The sequence below is a fragment of the Neolamprologus multifasciatus genome, chromosome 22, assembly GCF_963576455.1.
Source record: "Neolamprologus multifasciatus chromosome 22, fNeoMul1.2, whole genome shotgun sequence".
Lineage (NCBI taxonomy): Eukaryota > Metazoa > Chordata > Actinopteri > Cichliformes > Cichlidae > Neolamprologus > Neolamprologus multifasciatus.
The window spans coordinates 25,047,097-25,067,773 of NC_140459.1; the positions used below are offsets into that span (position 1 = coordinate 25,047,097).

Here is a 20,677-nt window from a genome sequence, read left to right on the forward strand (position 1 = left end):
CTGCCGTACCATGCAGTGATGCGGCTGGTCAGTGTGCTCTCCACAGTGCAGCTGTAGAAGCTGCTGAGGAGCTTGGCAGACATACCAAATTTCCTCAGCCTCCTCAGGAAATACAGCCGCTGCTGAGCCTTCTTGACCAGCTGTGTGGTGTTCAGTGTCCAAGTGAGGTCCTCACTGATGTGAATGCTCAGGTGCCAAAAGCTGCTCTCCACTTCACCTTCTTGGATAAACAGCGACTGGCGAGGCCTCTTCTTCTTGCTCATGTCCACTATCATCTCCTTTCTCTGTGCTCATACTCACATTCACAATTTGACATGTTTTTCTCAAAAACTTAAATGCTTGTGATGCTCCTGCACAATAACAATATATTTACTGAAGCACTTTTTAGTTTTCTGTAAATCTTGTGAATGTGATAACTCAAGAAAGAAGTAATTATGATTTTTCTCAACCTCAAGGTAAAGGTCAGAGGCCAAGTTTTCTGAAAATGTTCTTATGCCATAACTGAAGGACGGGGCAATGTATACCTTTTAAAATGATACCTTTATCAGTGGTTTCCTCAGTTTCTGAAAGCTTACAGTGATCAAAGAATAGGTGATGCAGCATGGTGGTAAAAGAATGAGCGTAAGGTTTTCAAAAGAAAATACAGATTTCATTCTGAATATCTGTTGTCAGGGCTGGACTGGGACAAAAAATTTGGTCACTAGTAGGGATGGGTATTGAAACCCGGTTCTTGTTGAGAACCGGTTCCCACTGTTTCAATTCCTTGGAATTGTTTGTCATTTTTGCAAACGATTCCCTTATCGATTCCAGTCGCCCCGAATGACGTCACCACGTTGCGGAGCGTCGCTTACCTGGCAGGAAACACGGTGCCTAAGCCCCTCCCGTCTCTGCTCAGCAGAAACACAAGAGTGACGTGCAGCGTGAAGCGAAAAAAAGTGAGAGAGAGGGCAAGAGAAAGAAAAAAAAAAAACCCACGGCTTGCATCGTTCACTTCAAAGAGTCAGCTCTAAGAGCCATTTCGTTTGCGCCCGACCCATCACTACAAAAAAGTTACACAGGAGAGAAACCATTCAGTTGCCCTGAGTGTGGCAAGACATTTGGCTTCTTTGGAAATATGAAACAACTCCTGAGGATTCACACATGGGAGAAATCCTTTGGCTGCTCAGAATGTGGAAAAACATTCAGCTGTAAGTCTGACCTGAGGGTTAACATGCGAATCCACACAGAATAGAAAAGATTCATCTGTAGCCTCAACATTAATTAAACAAACTTTCACTACCTCATATAATAATCACCAGTCTCCTGATTTGATGGTGGATGGTGCTTGGTGGGTAGAGTAGCTTTAAAGGGGAAGTGATGGAGAAGATGGAATTGGCCTTCAGAGTGTGAGAACTCCTTTTCTTCTCATGTTACTCTGTGAAGCCAGAAGATCCAGAGCACAATAGTAACACCATGTGCAAGTAATTAATGGATCAATTAATGGGTTTCTTGTCGTGTTTTTTTTTTCATCTCTAATGCTGAAAGTTATTTAAGACCCCACCCCCTACTGCAGAGAGTAAGTTTTAGTTAAGGAGGAATCAATAAACCTGATAAGAAATATATTAGTGAACAAGCCAGAGTGCAATGATAAAAACATTCTGACTGATACTATGTAATACATAATTAAGTGTAAATCTGTAAGACTGTATGTGGTCAGCTGATGAGTTTGCTCTGTGTCACCAATAAATCATAATTTTAAATACTTGATGACACTTTGCCTTGTGTGTAAATAGGTGTGAACACTGCAACATTATTATTATGGTACATGAAATGTCTAAATGTTAGGTGTATTCTGAGTTTGTGGGACAGTTAGTCCCTTCATTCTTGGAGATTAACGTCAAAGCTGCTCTGAGTCCTGTAACATTCTTGGTTTAAGAGCAGAACTGAAGTGAAGTCCAGTCATTGAGATAAATTTCATAGCAGACTGTAGGAGTGGTCCGAGTCCAAAATAGATCTAAGTGTGCAGAGTCACTGCTGCCTTCAGTGACCTTTCACCATTCACTCCCTGAGACAGCAGTGGGCCAAATCTATTATGTCAGATAATTTGAAACTCCTTCAGGGGCTGATACAACGAGTTCACTGTTACAGCGGATAGGAACTCCTGCTCAACACAAAAACTACAACTCTGGATTCTTGAAAAGGTCTAAGTAAGACTAAAAAAAATTTTAGTTTAAAATAAGTTTACACACTTTTTTTCAGCCACAGAAGAGGGCTGCAGCAAATAATGAAAATGCAGTTAATTAAACTGCTTTTCATTATGCAGTGAAGCAAAGAGCAAATAAAGAAAAACACCAATAAGAAAGAAAACATACACCTAGGTACACACAGGTGTATGGTTCTGTGTCGAAATAGACCTGTACATCTTTCTTGGAAAAAAGGAGCCTCATATAAAGCCTCTTTCTAAAATAAAGCTTTATTTAAACAGATGTTCTGTAGGCAACTGATTAATAAGGGGGTCAGAGGTCCATCAGTGACTGTGATGCAGTAACAGTGAAATGTCCATCAGTGATTGGCGCGTCAGTGTGATGTCATCCTCTAGTCATGTGACTCTTAAAGCAGGCTAAGAGGATTACTGAATCTCTCTTCAGTTATTGTCTGCTTCAGCCTTTTGTTTTCACAGAAGAAGACAAGGCATTTGTGGGTTGTCAAGATTTATTAATCACCTGATGAAATTGCAGATGAAGCTTAGTGAATTCTCTGTGTTTCTGCTGCTGGTCTGCATCTCTCTGCAGAGAGCTGACAGCCATTTACCTAACTTCAGTCCTGGAACCCCCCCTCTGCAGGTAGGACAAATGCAACCAAAGTCAGCTCTGATTTTGACTTAAAACAGAAGCGTATTATTCAGATTAATACCACAGGTGGCAAATTTACAGGCAGTATTTACTTCAGTAGAAGTACAGATACTTGTGTTAAAATAAAGCTTCAGTAAAAGTTGAAGTACGGATTGAACTTCTTTACTGACATAAAACTGAAAAAGTATAGCTCCAGAGTAACCAGACAAGATAATGTATATTTAAATATATAACTTTCTACAGGACTGAATATAATATTTTTATGTAAAAGTCCAGAGCCTCTGAAGATTATCTGAGTACTTCTAACATTACACAAAGCAAAGGTGTCCATCACACTGTTCATGAAACTTGGTTTATCCATTTTCTGGAGCGGGCCAACAGTGAAGCTCTGAAGATTTCCCTCAGAGAGAGTTGTAGAGATCAATGGTGAAGATCATTGATCTCTGCAATGAGCTTCAGTCTTTCTGATGTTTCTGAAATTATGCCTCTCTCAGTGGGTCAACAGAACATCTGGCACAGGACAGCTGTGATAAAAGAAAGGGAGGAAGTTTCTCCAAACCTCTGGACCCAGGAAACCCAGCTTGGTCCTGATGGTCTCCCTCATTAGGTTTACTTAACTGTGAATCTAGCTGTTGATCATAATGTGAACGATGTTATTACATGAAAAGAACAAATTACACTAGTTTTTACTTAAAGTTTATGTGTTACCAGGCTGTAGAGTGCTCAGTGAGTGTAATGGATCTAAACTGTTTAAATCTTTAGTCTTATATCATCCTCAGTCTTATGTTAAAATCTCAAAGGACAATGTTTGATATTTAGTAAAGACGCTGGATTTGTGATTCCTTGCAAGGTTTGTTTAATGGGTAACTGAGCAGGCATTACATGCAAGCAGCTTGACTCCAGCGTTTTCTTACTGCATGCATGCACTATTCTGAACAGGTAATAATAATAATAATGGATTGCATTTATATAGCGCTTTTTGGGACCCCTCAAAGTGCTTTACAATACCACTATTCACTCACTCTCACATTCATACACTGGTGAAGGCAAGCTACAGCTGTAGCCACAGCTGCCCTAGGGCAGACTGACAGAAGCGAGGCTGCCATATTGCGCCATCGGCCCCTCTGGCCAACACCAGTAGGCAGCAGGTGAAGTGTCTTGCCCAAGGACACAACGACCGAGACTGTCCGAGCCAGGGCACGAACCGGCAACCTTCCGATTACAAGACGAACACCCAACTCCTCAGCCACGATCGCCCCAGGTAGGGAAACCCCCATTATTAAACAATACCAGTCAGATGTTCTACGTCCCCTTTCTTTAGGTTAAGACTGTATAAACAACAGATTCTAATCCACAACATTATAGCCTGGACATTAACCATTCACTTCAAACCTGGAACTGTCATTGGTAAGAATATAGTAAACATTTTACATTTGACCTTGTCAACATCACGTTACATGTAGTTTCCATGGATTTCGTTTTCTTTTCCTTTCTTTCTTTTCTTTCTTTTTTTTTTACAGTCCATATCCTATGCCTTAGTGTTCATACTTGGGGTTTGGCTTGCAAACTCTCCCAGATCGTGTAATGTAAGCATTACTTGCCAGGCAACAGGGGGACTGGACAGGGGGCTGTGTCAAGTTTTGTGTGAGGCTACGTGTCTAGGGATGGGTATCGTTTAGGTTTTATCCGGTTTTAGGGTAAGGGTTAAAGGAAGATAAAAATAAGTATAAAAATAAGACAAAATATGAAGATAAATAAAGATAAAAATAAGGATAAAAATAATGACAGATAAAAACATAAGTACAAAAATAAGTGTGGACAAGTGAGGTATGCAGATGTCAATGTAGATGGATGTACAGAGGAGCTTAATGTGCAAAATGAACTTGTGTGCAAAGTTCCCTGTTGTGCAAATTGCAGTTGAGTTACGTCAGCTGTTCAGGAGTCTGATAGCAGTGGGGCTGAAGGAGTTGTTGAGTCAGGAGGTTCTGGCTTTCACACTTCTAAACCTTCGTCTCGAGGGCAGAAGTGTGAACAGTCCGTGTTGAGGGTGTGTGGGGTCTTTGGATGGAGGCAGGTCTCCTCTGGACTCTGCGATGGTAGATGCTCTGCAGAGAGGGCAGCAGAGTCCTGATGATCTTCTCCGCAGTTGTTATCACTCTCTGCAGGCGTTTGCGATCCATAGCAGTAGTTCTGCCGTACCATGCAGTGATGCGGCTGGTCAGTGTGCTCTCCACAGTGCAGCTGTAGAAGCTGCTGAGGAGCTTGGCAGACATACCAAATTTCCTCAGCCTCCTCAGGAAATACAGCCGCTGCTGAGCCTTCTTGACCAGCTGTGTGGTGTTCAGTGTCCAAGTGAGGTCCTCACTGATGTGAATGCTCAGGTGCCAAAAGCTGCTCTCCACTTCACCTTCTTGGATAAACAGCGACTGGCGAGGCCTCTTCTTCTTGCTCATGTCCACTATCATCTCCTTTCTCTGTGCTCATACTCACATTCACAATTTGACATGTTTTTCTCAAAAACTTAAATGCTTGTGATGCTCCTGCACAATAACAATATATTTACTGAAGCACTTTTTAGTTTTCTGTAAATCTTGTGAATGTGATAACTCAAGAAAGAAGTAATTATGATTTTTCTCAACCTCAAGGTAAAGGTCAGAGGCCAAGTTTTCTGAAAATGTTCTTATGCCATAACTGAAGGACGGGGCAATGTATACCTTTTAAAATGATACCTTTATCAGTGGTTTCCTCAGTTTCTGAAAGCTTACAGTGATCAAAGAATAGGTGATGCAGCATGGTGGTAAAAGAATGAGCGTAAGGTTTTCAAAAGAAAATACAGATTTCATTCTGAATATCTGTTGTCAGGGCTGGACTGGGACAAAAAATTTGGTCACTAGTAGGGATGGGTATTGAAACCCGGTTCTTGTTGAGAACCGGTTCCCACTGTTTCAATTCCTTGGAATTGTTTGTCATTTTTGCAAACGATTCCCTTATCGATTCCAGTCGCCCCGAATGACGTCACCACGTTGCGGAGCGTCGCTTACCTGGCAGGAAACACGGTGCCTAAGCCCCTCCCGTCTCTGCTCAGCAGAAACACAAGAGTGACGTGCAGCGTGAAGCGAAAAAAAGTGAGAGAGAGGGCAAGAGAAAGAAAAAAAAAAAAAACCCACGGCTTGCATCGTTCACTTCAAAGAGTCAGCTCTAAGAGCCATTTCGTTTGCGCCCGACCCATCACTACAAAAAAGTTACACAGGAGAGAAACCATTCAGTTGCCCTGAGTGTGGCAAGACATTTGGCTTCTTTGGAAATATGAAACAACTCCTGAGGATTCACACATGGGAGAAATCCTTTGGCTGCTCAGAATGTGGAAAAACATTCAGCTGTAAGTCTGACCTGAGGGTTAACATGCGAATCCACACAGAATAGAAAAGATTCATCTGTAGCCTCAACATTAATTAAACAAACTTTCACTACCTCATATAATAATCACCAGTCTCCTGATTTGATGGTGGATGGTGCTTGGTGGGTAGAGTAGCTTTAAAGGGGAAGTGATGGAGAAGATGGAATTGGCCTTCAGAGTGTGAGAACTCCTTTTCTTCTCATGTTACTCTGTGAAGCCAGAAGATCCAGAGCACAATAGTAACACCATGTGCAAGTAATTAATGGATCAATTAATGGGTTTCTTGTCGTGTTTTTTTTTTCATCTCTAATGCTGAAAGTTATTTAAGACCCCACCCCCTACTGCAGAGAGTAAGTTTTAGTTAAGGAGGAATCAATAAACCTGATAAGAAATATATTAGTGAACAAGCCAGAGTGCAATGATAAAAACATTCTGACTGATACTATGTAATACATAATTAAGTGTAAATCTGTAAGACTGTATGTGGTCAGCTGATGAGTTTGCTCTGTGTCACCAATAAATCATAATTTTAAATACTTGATGACACTTTGCCTTGTGTGTAAATAGGTGTGAACACTGCAACATTATTATTATGGTACATGAAATGTCTAAATGTTAGGTGTATTCTGAGTTTGTGGGACAGTTAGTCCCTTCATTCTTGGAGATTAACGTCAAAGCTGCTCTGAGTCCTGTAACATTCTTGGTTTAAGAGCAGAACTGAAGTGAAGTCCAGTCATTGAGATAAATTTCATAGCAGACTGTAGGAGTGGTCCGAGTCCAAAATAGATCTAAGTGTGCAGAGTCACTGCTGCCTTCAGTGACCTTTCACCATTCACTCCCTGAGACAGCAGTGGGCCAAATCTATTATGTCAGATAATTTGAAACTCCTTCAGGGGCTGATACAACGAGTTCACTGTTACAGCGGATAGGAACTCCTGCTCAACACAAAAACTACAACTCTGGATTCTTGAAAAGGTCTAAGTAAGACTAAAAAAAATTTTAGTTTAAAATAAGTTTACACACTTTTTTTCAGCCACAGAAGAGGGCTGCAGCAAATAATGAAAATGCAGTTAATTAAACTGCTTTTCATTATGCAGTGAAGCAAAGAGCAAATAAAGAAAAACACCAATAAGAAAGAAAACATACACCTAGGTACACACAGGTGTATGGTTCTGTGTCGAAATAGACCTGTACATCTTTCTTGGAAAAAAGGAGCCTCATATAAAGCCTCTTTCTAAAATAAAGCTTTATTTAAACAGATGTTCTGTAGGCAACTGATTAATAAGGGGGTCAGAGGTCCATCAGTGACTGTGATGCAGTAACAGTGAAATGTCCATCAGTGATTGGCGCGTCAGTGTGATGTCATCCTCTAGTCATGTGACTCTTAAAGCAGGCTAAGAGGATTACTGAATCTCTCTTCAGTTATTGTCTGCTTCAGCCTTTTGTTTTCACAGAAGAAGACAAGGCATTTGTGGGTTGTCAAGATTTATTAATCACCTGATGAAATTGCAGATGAAGCTTAGTGAATTCTCTGTGTTTCTGCTGCTGGTCTGCATCTCTCTGCAGAGAGCTGACAGCCATTTACCTAACTTCAGTCCTGGAACCCCCCCTCTGCAGGTAGGACAAATGCAACCAAAGTCAGCTCTGATTTTGACTTAAAACAGAAGCGTATTATTCAGATTAATACCACAGGTGGCAAATTTACAGGCAGTATTTACTTCAGTAGAAGTACAGATACTTGTGTTAAAATAAAGCTTCAGTAAAAGTTGAAGTACGGATTGAACTTCTTTACTGACATAAAACTGAAAAAGTATAGCTCCAGAGTAACCAGACAAGATAATGTATATTTAAATATATAACTTTCTACAGGACTGAATATAATATTTTTATGTAAAAGTCCAGAGCCTCTGAAGATTATCTGAGTACTTCTAACATTACACAAAGCAAAGGTGTCCATCACACTGTTCATGAAACTTGGTTTATCCATTTTCTGGAGCGGGCCAACAGTGAAGCTCTGAAGATTTCCCTCAGAGAGAGTTGTAGAGATCAATGGTGAAGATCATTGATCTCTGCAATGAGCTTCAGTCTTTCTGATGTTTCTGAAATTATGCCTCTCTCAGTGGGTCAACAGAACATCTGGCACAGGACAGCTGTGATAAAAGAAAGGGAGGAAGTTTCTCCAAACCTCTGGACCCAGGAAACCCAGCTTGGTCCTGATGGTCTCCCTCATTAGGTTTACTTAACTGTGAATCTAGCTGTTGATCATAATGTGAACGATGTTATTACATGAAAAGAACAAATTACACTAGTTTTTACTTAAAGTTTATGTGTTACCAGGCTGTAGAGTGCTCAGTGAGTGTAATGGATCTAAAACTGTTTAAATCTTTAGTCTTATATCATCCTCAGTCTTATGTTAAAATCTCAAAGGACAATGTTTGATATTTAGTAAAGACGCTGGATTTGTGATTCCTTGCAAGGTTTGTTTAATGGGTAACTGAGCAGGCATTACATGCAAGCAGCTTGACTCCAGCGTTTTCTTACTGCATGCATGCACTATTCTGAACAGGTAATAATAATAATAATGGATTGCATTTATATAGCGCTTTTTGGGACCCCTCAAAGTGCTTTACAATACCACTATTCACTCACTCTCACATTCATACACTGGTGAAGGCAAGCTACAGCTGTAGCCACAGCTGCCCTAGGGCAGACTGACAGAAGCGAGGCTGCCATATTGCGCCATCGGCCCCTCTGGCCAACACCAGTAGGCAGCAGGTGAAGTGTCTTGCCCAAGGACACAACGACCGAGACTGTCCGAGCCAGGGCACGAACCGGCAACCTTCCGATTACAAGACGAACACCCAACTCCTCAGCCACGATCGCCCCAGGTAGGGAAACCCCCATTATTAAACAATACCAGTCAGATGTTCTACGTCCCCTTTCTTTAGGTTAAGACTGTATAAACAACAGATTCTAATCCACAACATTATAGCCTGGACATTAACCATTCACTTCAAACCTGGAACTGTCATTGGTAAGAATATAGTAAACATTTTACATTTGACCTTGTCAACATCACGTTACATGTTACATGGATTTCGTTTTCTTTTCCTTTCTTTCTTTTCTTTCTTTTTTTTTTACAGTCCATATCCTATGCCTTAGTGTTCATACTTGGGGTTTGGCTTGCAAACTCTCCCAGATCGTGTAATGTAAGCATTACTTGCCAGGCAACAGGGGGACTGGACAGGGGGCTGTGTCAAGTTTTGTGTGAGGCTACGTGTCTAGGGATGGGTATCGTTTAGGTTTTATCCGATACCGGTGCCAAACCGGTACTTTTGAAACGGTGCCGGTGCTTAAACGGTGCTTAAACCGGTGCTTAAAGAATGGAGAACACAAAATTGGTCCAAAAACCTCTCATGTTCAGCTGTTTTTTTTTTTTGTAAAAAGATAACAATGTTAGCCTTTTCTGCAGCTATGGGGCATATATGGTATCACTCTTGGCTGGAAGCAGTGCTTAAACAATGGAAAAAACACAAACATTGTCCAAAAACCTCTGGACAACCAGAGGTTTCTGGAAGCACAGCCTCATGTTTAACTGTTTTCCACTTTTTTTTGGCCATTTTAGCCTTTTTGGTCAGGGTGAAGGGAGTATCTGCCATCAAACAAGAAGACAGCCGCATGTAACTACGACAGTGTTTGCTAGTTCACCTTACATGCATTAATGTAATAACGTGGTTAGCCTACTCAACGTAAATTACACACGAACAGGCACCGATAACAGGCACCACACCCGCAGTAGATGTGCACGGTGTGAGGTCTCGCAGCAAGCTATCAAATACGGCGCATTTCTCGGCTTTTAAAAAAACCGCTATCCGTCGCCAGGTGTTTCATCGGATTTGAGGTGTGACCTCCTTTGACAGTATCACAGTATCAGCTTAAAGCACTTGTTGCAGGCTGCTGAGTTTGCATCTTTTGCTATGAAGTACAACCAGACTTTTGACCGCTTCGCCTTGTGGATTTTTAATCTGTAGCTCTGCTCTAAAAGAACGTACCTACCTGGACCCGCCTACTATCCTCGGAAACGTAAAATGATTGGCTAGAATCTAAAGTGTATCACAGCTCAGGAAAAAAAAGCACCGAAATGTGCATTGCTTTTCGGTCTGGTTACTACAGTTTATGTCAGAACCGGTACCCATCCCTATACGTGTCTGTTCCTAGGGCGTGTTGCACAGGTCTTTGGGAGTGCTCTGGGGAACAGGTGGTTGATGGTTGGACCACGGTAAAGTCATTGTGGGAATCTCCGTGTTGTGGTGGTGCTTCAGGGACTGGGACAGGCCTGCGGTTCTGCCTATACTCTCCGCCTCCTGACTGGACAATGTATGATCTGGATTTCTTATTAGTCTCTAAGGAGTCATGTCCATGATGCGTTTGCATCCTCAGCCAGCTTTCTAGACATACATTTCAAAGGAACAGTTGCAGACGTCAGCCACACCTTCTGTCCCACAGATTATAGAGGAGCAGGAGATCTCCTCCGATCCACCGTACAGCGAGCTCGTGTCACAGTCCGAAGCAACGCCGCCTTGGTCTGACGCCAAATCCTCCTGCTGCGGCGCAGGTGGTCCTGCACCACTGGGACTGCAACCTCCGCCTCCTTAGAAGGAAACAGTGGGTGCTGATAACCCAAACAAACCTCAAACGGAGAGAAACCGGGGACAGAACAGGTGAGAGAGTTATGCGCATATTCTATCCAGGAGAGATGAGAGCTTCAGGAAGCAGGATTAGCCAAAACCACACAACGGAGCGCGGATTCCAGTTCTTGGTTCGTCCTTTAAGTTTGTCGATTAGACTGTGGGTGATAGCCCGAGGAGAGGCTCGCCCCCATCCCCAAGGCAGCACAAAACCCCATCCACACACGTGACACAAACTGAGGTCCCCTGTCAGACACAATGTCCTGGGGAATCCCATGCAGCCGAAAAACATGAACAACGAGTAAGTGAGCAGTCTCAAGGGCGGAAGGGAGTTTAGGCAAGGGAACAAAATGGGCAGCCTTTGAGAATCTATCCATGATGGTAAGGATGACCGAGTGACCAGAGGAACGCGGCAGCCCTGTGACGAAGTCCACAGCGATGTGTGACCACGTGTGACTGGGGACGGGCAGGGGATGCAAAAGCCCAGAAGGCGCCTAGTGACGGCTTTTAGAACGCGCACAAACTTCGCAAGCTACAACATACTCGCGTGCATCCCTCTCCAACGAAGGCCACCAAAAGGACCGTTTCAACAAAGACACCATACGATAAATGCCGGGATGACAGGCAAAGCGCGCAGTGTGCGGACATACATAATTATAATAAATGTCAATCAAATGGACCAATATGGCAAGGCCATGATTGGTAAAGTAAAGCCGATTGGCATCTTTCTTGGCCTTCAGACAACAATTCTGATGGCTAAAGATCGGAACAGGCAAAAAAAAAAAAGCGCACGGGTGGAGATGCCCATCGTCCGGCGAAATCTGAGACAGCACGGCTCCCGTGCCCGTATCGGAAGCATCAACCTTAACATCAAACTGTCTGGACACGTCGGGGTGGGCGAGGATGGGAGTGGAGCAAAACAGCTCCTTAAGCCGTGAAAAAGCCCGTTTGGCTTCCGGCGTCCGCTGAAAAACACGAGCAGGAGATGTCAAACTAGTAAGCGGAAGAACAACTCGACTGAAATTCTTAATGAACCGCCGATAAAAATCAGCGAAAAAAAAATCAACCCCTTCAATTGCTTGTATGTGGAAGGGGTCAGCCAACTCACAATGGCTTCAAGCTTACAGGGGTCGGCTCTGAGCTGTCCCTTTTCCAGTACGTAACCCAAAAAGGACACTGACCCCGCATTGGAAGACACATTTCTCAGCTTTCACTAACAGTTTATTTTCCAGAAGCCGCTGTAATACACAGCGCACCTGCTGTACGTGGTCATCCAGTGATCGGGAAAGAATGAGAATGTCGTCCAGATAGACAAAGACAAAACGGTTCAAAAAGTCCCGCAACACATCATTGATCAGAGTCAGTCCAAATGGCATTACCATATACTCATAATGTCCCAGCGGAGTGTTGAACGCCGTCTTCCACTCATCCCACTGACGTATGCATACCAAGTGATACGCATTACGTAGGTCCAAATTAGTGAAGACAACCGCTTCCTGTAACAGAACAAAGGTGGAAGAAAGCAGTGGAAGGGGATATTTATTCCTCACAGTGAGGGAAATAAGTCCACAATAGTCAACATAAGGTCTGAGAGATCCATCCTTTTTCCCTACAAAAAAGAACCCTGCAGCCACGGGTGAAGAGAACGGCCGAATCAAGCCTGCCTCCAGAGACTCCGCAATATAGGCTTCCATGGCAGCCCTCTCCGGCCCAAAGAGGTTGTACAGCCGACTAGTAGGCAGCAAAGCTCCAGGCAACAATTCAATAGAACAGTCATACGGCCGGTGAGGAGGCAGAGACAGAGCGCGACGTTTGAAAACTGACCTCAGATCATGATAGGCCTCCGGCACAGACGACAGGTCCAAATCTTTTTGTGTTGATTCGGGAGCACCGGCCACAGAAGGAGGTAAAGCAGACCGCAGACAGTGTGACAAACAGTGGCTACTCCAACTCTCTATACGACGGGTGGCCCAGATGATATGGGGATTGTGGCGCTCGAACCAAGGATAGCCCAACACTACAGGGGAATCAGGGGACGCAAAAACAAAAAAACTGAGAAATTTGCGATGATTGTCCGAGAGAATTAATGAGACAGGTTCCGTTTCATGAGTGACTGAGGGCAAAGCCTGACCATTGAGGGCAACAACCGAAACAGGGACCTCTAGAAGCCGCATTTTAATGCCGAGAAGACGTACCAGACCGCTGTCAATCAAATTCTGTTCAGTCCCGGAGTCTAAAAGAGCTTGAGTAGAGTAGGTCTTGGTGACATTAGACAATTAGACAACAGCGGAGAGCTGCATGCAGGGAATCTGAGACCGAGAAAAGGTGCCACCCACCAGTATCCCCGCAGTTACTGGTGGGCCCCGCCTTTTAACCAAAGCTGGCAGGCAGATACAAAGTGGACTGACCGACCACAATACAAACATAGCCGCCCCTTAAAACGTCTCTGATACTCCTCGGGGGTAAGTCTCATGCGACCCAGCTGCATCGGTTCCTCAGTATTATTCCCTGGAGGCAACCACGCTTGGACCGGAGCGGGAAGGAGTGAAGGTTGAGCGACCGTGCGCATCGAGGCACCTTTCCCCGAGGTCGCGCGATCCTTTTCTACTTCTAAATTCAGATAAAACTGAGGTTATTGTACTTGGCCCTAAAAATCTGAGAAATATGATAGCTAACACAGATACTTACTCTGGATGGCATGGCTTTACCTTGGCCTCCAGTAACACTGTGAGGAACCTTGGAGTCTTTTTGGACCAGGATATGTCCTTCAATGCACATATTAAACAAATAAGTAGTACTGCTTTCTTCCATTTCCAAAATATCTCTAAAATTAGAAATATCTTGTCTCAGAATGACACTAAAAAACTAGCTCATGTATTTATTCTAGGTTGGACTACATTCATTCATTATTATCAAGATGTTCTAAAACCTCCCTGAAAGCTTTCAGTTGATCCAAAATGTTGCAGCGAGAATACTGACAGAGACTAGAAAGGCAGAGCTTATTTAGTCTGTATTGGCTTCTCTTCATTGGCTCATTGTTAAATCCAGAATTGAATTAAAAATCCTCTTCCTTACATATATAATCTTAATTAATCAGGCCACATATACACAACCAAATACTAGGCACTCACCCAACGTGTAGACAGACACAAATAGACACTGCACAGACAGTCACACTCCCCAAACATACTCTATATCCCAGGTCCAGGTACCCCCGCCCCCAGAGGGGCAAGTCGCACCTAGACCCAGGAGATGTAATCCTTCTCTCTGGGGTGGAGGCAAGCGGACCACCTCCTTATCTGCAGTAGCAGGGAGGCCCCGCATCCCAGACCCCAATCTGACGGCCAGCACCTCCTCCCAGCCCCCCAGCCCTGACGGCTAACAGAACCGGGGTGAGTGAAGACCCCAAACCACATCTTATCTTAATGACCTTATAGTATTATATCACCCCATTAGAGCACTTCGCTCTCAGACAACGGGCTTGTGGTTCCTAGAGTATTTAAAAGTAGAATACGAGGCAAAGCCTTCAGATTCCATGACCCTCTTCTGTGGAACTAGCTTCCAGTTTAGATTTGGGAGACAGACACCATCTCTTTTAAGATTAGGCTTAAAACATTCCTTTTTGCTAAATCACATAGTTAGGGCTTCAAGTTGCCCGCTTTCTAGCCCTTCAGAGGTTGACCCAACTGGTCTGTTGAGGGGAGAGCAGATCACGGGTGTTGCCTCCTCCATATCAGCTCTGCTGTTCCCCGTGAGTACAGTTGACTTATCCTCAAGTGTTTTCCAGTCAGTTAGAAACGTTCCTAAGACTGCCAGTTGACAACAAGTCAATTAACTCAACTTCTAAGCTGGATAACAATAAAACTATGTTACCTGTGGCTGGCACTCACCTTTCAGAGACTGGTTTTCTTGCCTATGAGCCAAGTAATGAACATAATGTTTGTGCACCTGAGTCTCTGGAGGAAGTGATTGCGTCCATTGGTTTTAAATAAATAAATAATAATAAATAAAATTTTATTTATATAGCACCTTTCAAGACAGAATCACAAAGTGCTGCACATGAGATTACAAGTCATAAAAAGATTTAAAAAGAGAAAATAAAACAGGCAAAAAAATAACCAAAAGCAGTGATAATGGAGATGCTTTTTTGTGTTCATGAGCTGATCAGCCCCCAAACTGCATACTTTGTTTATGAACTGGCCAGGATTTGAGCTTCTGAGCCTGACACCGGTGACTCTTCTGTACCCACTAACCAAGACGGTATATGTGGGTGTTAAGCCAGCCATACGGTGTACATTTTATAGGACATCCTCAGGTCTCAGGAAAAAAGCTGTTAGGTCTCAGGTCTCAGACAAAAAAATGTCAGGTTTCGGGAAAAAAGCCGTCAGGTCTCAGACAAAAAGCTGTCAGGTGTCAAGTCTCAGACAAAAAACGGTCTCAGGTGTCAGTTCTCAGGTGTCAGTTCTCAGGTGTCAGTTCTCAGGTGTCAGGTTTCAAAAGTCAGGTCTCAGGTGTCAGAACACAAGCTAGAAGACAGAGAGAAGCCTCCTTCAGGTGGCGCTGTTGTCAGGTCCCAGCCAATTTCCATGTAGCAAACATGGACGACGCAGCAGCACTTCCTCCCATTGTACAAAAATGAAGCCAAAATATCCCGCTTGTGGAGGCTGCCATGTTGCACTTTTGGAGCCAGAGTCTGCACAGTAGCGACTTGAGGTGGAGCGTGACGCTCCCGTCCACACACCCGCTGGATGTGACCATGAACCTGTCCTCTACACTTTTTACGTAGCCCAGCTGGTCCAGTTTATCTGCTGATGGGTTTACGCGACTGACGACTCCTTCAATCAAGGTAAATTCAACCATGTCACTATTATCAAAAAGACACTATTAAAACCCGATTCTTTGATCCCCATGATCGAACAGAGAAAACCCGACTCAGGAGTGGTCAAAACATTTATAATTCTTTATTCAATCATCTTCCAGAAGAGAGAGCCCTGCACAGCCCAAAGCCAGTTGCAGAATCTCTGACATTAGAAGCTAAAAATGTGTCTCATATAGGTGTTATTTTGGTACTTTACAAGTCACACATAGTTTCGATACAAACAACTCCTTTTATGTTACTAGTTCCTCTTTTTGTCTGGTTTCCTGTTTTTATTTATATGCTTGCATAGCTCTACACTAACTTCCTGTTTTCCAGTCTGGCTGAGCATTTAGTTTATGAGTCAAAAGTGGCCTTGCTTTACAAGCTTTTATTACTAAAATACATAAAACAATATAATCAGAAAATAAGCACTAAGAATACATGGTTATTCCTTAACAACACACAGCTTATCACCTTGTAGTTCTATAACATCTAAAATCACTCTGTTGTTAATTTGTGTGCTAGATTAGCTGCTAGCATATACAGTGTGTTGGAGGCTTGTTGCTAGCTAGTTAGCGATGCTACACACCTGTTACACATAATTTTGAATGATTCAGCACTCCTTAGTTTTTGTTATCCAGTTTTATACACACATAAGATCAGCTGCCCACTCCACAGAGGCCCAGAGTTACTGTTAATATCAAAAATGTAATGCTGTCCTTTGAGATTTTAACATAAGACTGAAGATTTAAACACTTTTAGATCCATTACACTGACAGAGCACTCCACAGCCTGCTAACATGGAAACTTTAAATAAAGACAGCAGCAGAAGGTTTCATAGTAGTGTAATTTTAATTTGGTCTTTTCATGTAATAATAGATTCCACATTATTATCAACAGGGAGACCATCAGGACCAAGCTGGGTTTCCTGGGTCCAGAGATTTGAAGAAATTTCTTCCCTTTCTTTCATTACAGCTGTCCTGTGCCAGATGTTCTGTTGACCCACTGAGAGAGGCATCATTTCAGAAATACCAGGAAGACTGAAGCTCATCGCAGGACCTCATGATTTTCACCACCAACTCCCTCTCAAGGAAATCTTCAGAGCTCCACTGTAGGCCCGCCCCAGAAGATGGATAAACCCAGCATTTCATGAACATTGTGATGGAGACCTTTGATTTGTGTAATGTGATAAATACTTGGATAATCCTCAGATGCTCTGGATTTTTACATAAAGATATTATACTTAGTCCTGTAGAAAGTTATATATTTAATATTATGTTCTCTGGTAACTCTGGTATGATTGGCTCTGAATTACTTTATGGTAAATAACACACTATTGGCAGAAAAGAATTCCTGATCAGAAGTTTTTGGTTTAACATATAAGTGATGACCTTTGACCTTCATTAGGTTTTATTGAATTGTGTCAGAGAAAATCTCAAGAGCTCTTCATGCAGCTGAGTACATTCAGTGTTTAAAACAGAAGCTGTGCAGGTCTGAGATTAGTAGTTTTCTGAAACACCAGGTACTGTTAATGCTGATATATGGTGACACAGCTACATGGATGAATAATCCTTTTGACTTTTTGTCTTTAAATTTATCAATAAAAACAGCTGCAGCTTTCACTGACAGCACATGTGGTACTTGAACCTTTGTACTGTTTTCATTAGTTAATTTTGCAGTTAACATGTAAACATGTTGGATGATCTGTCTGCAGTCACTGGATGGTGCTGAGGTCTGAATCTGAGGGCAGCTCCCGTAATCACAACGAGAACAGAATCATCACAAACTGAAATGTTTGTCCCTCAAAATTGAAATACAAGTGATCCTTCTCTGTCCTCTCACACTGGGGATCTGAAGTTCTATTCTTACATTTCTTTCAGTTCTACAGTTTTGCAGACAACAAACATTAATGATTCAAATGATTTCTTTCAAAGGATGTAAGCTGTACTGAGTACTCTACATTTAACTGTGAACAATACTTCATTAAGAATTACCCAGACTGAACCTGAATATTTGAAACAAACTTAGCAAGAAAAAAACAGTCAGTGCTAAGAAAGTAATCAGTGGAAAAATTAAACATAAGTGAATCATGATTAAACATACGTGAATCATGATTCACGAGTCAGTAAAGTAATTATCGAGTATTGAATGATTCGTTCATGAATCGAACATCACTATAGCTAGCTCTCAGGACCTAGCTAAGGACGGTGGTTACGGATAAGCTTACAAACACGTTTAACTTACCGAAAAAGTGTGGCGGGGTGCCGGGTCCTTCTGTCGGGTAGTCCAGTATACTGAAGAACACCTCAAGCTGTCAGGTTAAAACAGTCGGTCATGGTTTTGTAACGTAAACGCTGGAGCTCCTGTCTGCACCCCCGCTCTATCTCCCATTCCCGAACAGAGATACGCACGTTTGTGCGTGACTGCAGCTTCCAGTCAAAGCTGTTACAATTACATCACACCCCAATTTCACAGCATTATGGTAGTAATTAGAATCAAACGTATGAGAAAGGAAACCCCTTGAACATAAAACAGCATCGTATGAACTACTGACGCTGTCACGTCGTCCATGTTTGCTACAGTCATTGGCTGGAACCTGACAACAGCGCCACCTGAAGGAGACTTCTCTCTGTCTGATAGCTTGTGTTCTGACACCTGAGACCTGAGAGCTGACACCTGAGACCTGACTTTTGAGACCTGACACCTGAGTCCTGACAATTGAGGCCCTGACATCTGAGACCTGACACCTCAGACCTGACACCTGACGAGTTTTTGTCTGAGACCTGACACCTGACAGCTTTTTGTCTGAGACCTGACGGATGTCCTAAAATGTACACCATACTGCCATTTCTTTTTGTGAGAGCCGAGTTTCAGTACCAGCTAAAAAGGACTGTTTAAGTTTAGTTTCAAAACCACCAAATAACAAGCTGAGTTTTGTGTTTCTAAGACTGTAGGAGATAAGGCTCGGGACTGGACGGCGCTAACGCGTTGACGCCGTGCAGTAACAACATTTCTGCCACTTTCATGGCTCTGTCCTTTATTCTTGTTAGTGCCACATGGTCTAACAATCCAGCTTTAGGTGGCTACCAGGTGTGCAGAATACAGTTTAATCAAAAAGTTTGAAAGCTGTGTCTACAACTGTAGCTTACCTCCACCAGTGTGTGAATGTGAGAGTGAATGAATAGTGGAACTGTAAAGCGCTTTGAGGGTCTCGAAAAACGCTATATAAATGCAATCCATTATTATGATGATGTTTCACAATATTAAAAAAATCCTAACTTCACAGACACAGTTCACAATAAACAGCTTGTGTGCTTGCTGTGATTTCTTGAGCTCATAGTAACTTTAGTAAAATTATTTGCCAGTGTTATTCCCTTTTATCCTCTTTTGAACCTTGAATGCTGTTAGAGGCCGTTCAAGTCCACTTTAACCAGTATATTACAATAAATTATACATAAAATATTTGCTTCTTGCATCTCTTCTTCAGTGATAAGCACCATTGATGGATACACCAATAGGATTGTCTAGGATTGTGTTATTGTTCCTCCATTTAGGCTCGAATTGGTTTACTGGAAGGAAAACTGATGGTAAAATGTAACAAAACTCATTACTCAAACTTACAGTAAAGCCTGTTTAGAAAATGCCGGAAGCAGAAAGTTAAAATATTTGTGTTAAACTGAAGGGAGAAAAGGTAAAAAGTTATCAGAAAAAATAATACTCAAGTAAACTACAGACACCTGAAAGAATTTTAGTCAAGTACAGCAAGAAAACTATTTGTACTTTGTTACTTTCCACCGCTGATTAAGCACAGTTTCAAATAAGATAAAGAAATCAATAAGTAATAGATTTGATCCAAACATTTTTCTACTTTAATTGCACACTGACATCAATTTGTAACAGATTTCCTTTTATGGTCAACGTCGTCTCCATAATTGGTTTTAGCACCAATTGGCTGCCCCCCTGCTGGCTATCTGAAGCTCACCAACCAGGAAAAAATTGTCTCTAGTTTTACTCTTTTAGCACAGTGTGAAAGACGAATACTTAATTTGATTATTTCTGCTTGTATTTACAGTCATATGTTGGTGTTTGTTATGTAGGTGTGTCAACTTTTTTACATTTTGTATTTTTATTATATTCTCATTGTGTGACCTCCCTATATTTATGTACAGCACTTTTGCAAACTTTATTGTTTTTAAATGTGGTTTATAATTGGATTGGATTGAATAGGCAGAGCTAAAACCTGTTATTTAGACAGAGTATGAAATGAGGGGCTGCACCAAGTCCTAGAATAAGATAAAGAATCATTACTTTGTCCTGTGAATCATGCCAAGATACACTAACAGAGTCTTTGATTAAAAAACATGGAATATGAAGCAGAATAAGACACCTTTAATATGTCTGTCATCTCTCAGGTAAATGCTTCAAACATCGTCTCAGCTGTCAAGGAAAACATCTTCAGACGACTTCCTGGACTTTGTCGGCGTTTGAAGAGACGCAGAGTCACTGTCCTGGTAAAAATAAACTGACACCTCAGGGAAGAACCACTCAAGTCCTTTCAAAATAAAGCATGCCACCTGAGTGTCCACTGTGATTAATTTTCAGTGTAACTTGGAGAAGTTCTGTTGGAGGGGGAGTCAGACCAGTCATTCAGGTCAGCTGTGTCAGTGTCCGCGGGGTTCCAGGTGTTCACATTTCTTTCTCCACAGCCTCTGAGTGAAAATGCTTTTTAATAAATATGAGAAAACTTTTTGTAAAGAGTTTTTTTTTGTTTAGATTAAAATATTTCACATAGCACACACAGTATGATACAGACTGAAGCTTTAACACATTGTGAAAGTTAAATATCAAGGAATGTTTGAATAAAAAAAATGCCTAGTTTCTGATGTGAATGAGAATTTATAAA

General features: G+C 42.2%; 1 protein-coding gene across 1 annotated transcript; it reads left to right on the plus strand.

Annotated features, from left to right (window-relative positions):
• The first annotated feature begins 7,617 nt into the window (after positions 1-7,617).
• Positions 7,618-20,529, plus strand: LOC146493576 (uncharacterized). The gene is made up of 3 exons (XM_085148795.1): positions 7,618-7,845; positions 20,187-20,285; positions 20,377-20,529. Exons 1-3 carry the CDS (start codon positions 7,729-7,731, stop codon positions 20,485-20,487), a joined length of 327 nt encoding a protein of 108 aa, XP_085004921.1. The 5' UTR covers positions 7,618-7,728; the 3' UTR covers positions 20,488-20,529.
• The last annotated feature ends 148 nt before the right edge of the window (positions 20,530-20,677 follow it).

Excerpts from the sequence above, each read along its gene's own strand:
- LOC146493576 (XM_085148795.1), top strand. The coding sequence starts at position 7,729 with ATGAAATTGCAGATGAAGCTTAGTGAATTCTCTGTGTTTCTGCTGCTG. Across the intron at positions 7,846-20,186 it reads CTGGAACCCCCCCTCTGCAG|GTAAATGCTTCAAACATCGT; the intron begins GTAGGACAAATG and ends GTCATCTCTCAG. Across the intron at positions 20,286-20,376 it reads GACGCAGAGTCACTGTCCTG|TGTAACTTGGAGAAGTTCTG; the intron begins GTAAAAATAAAC and ends ATTAATTTTCAG.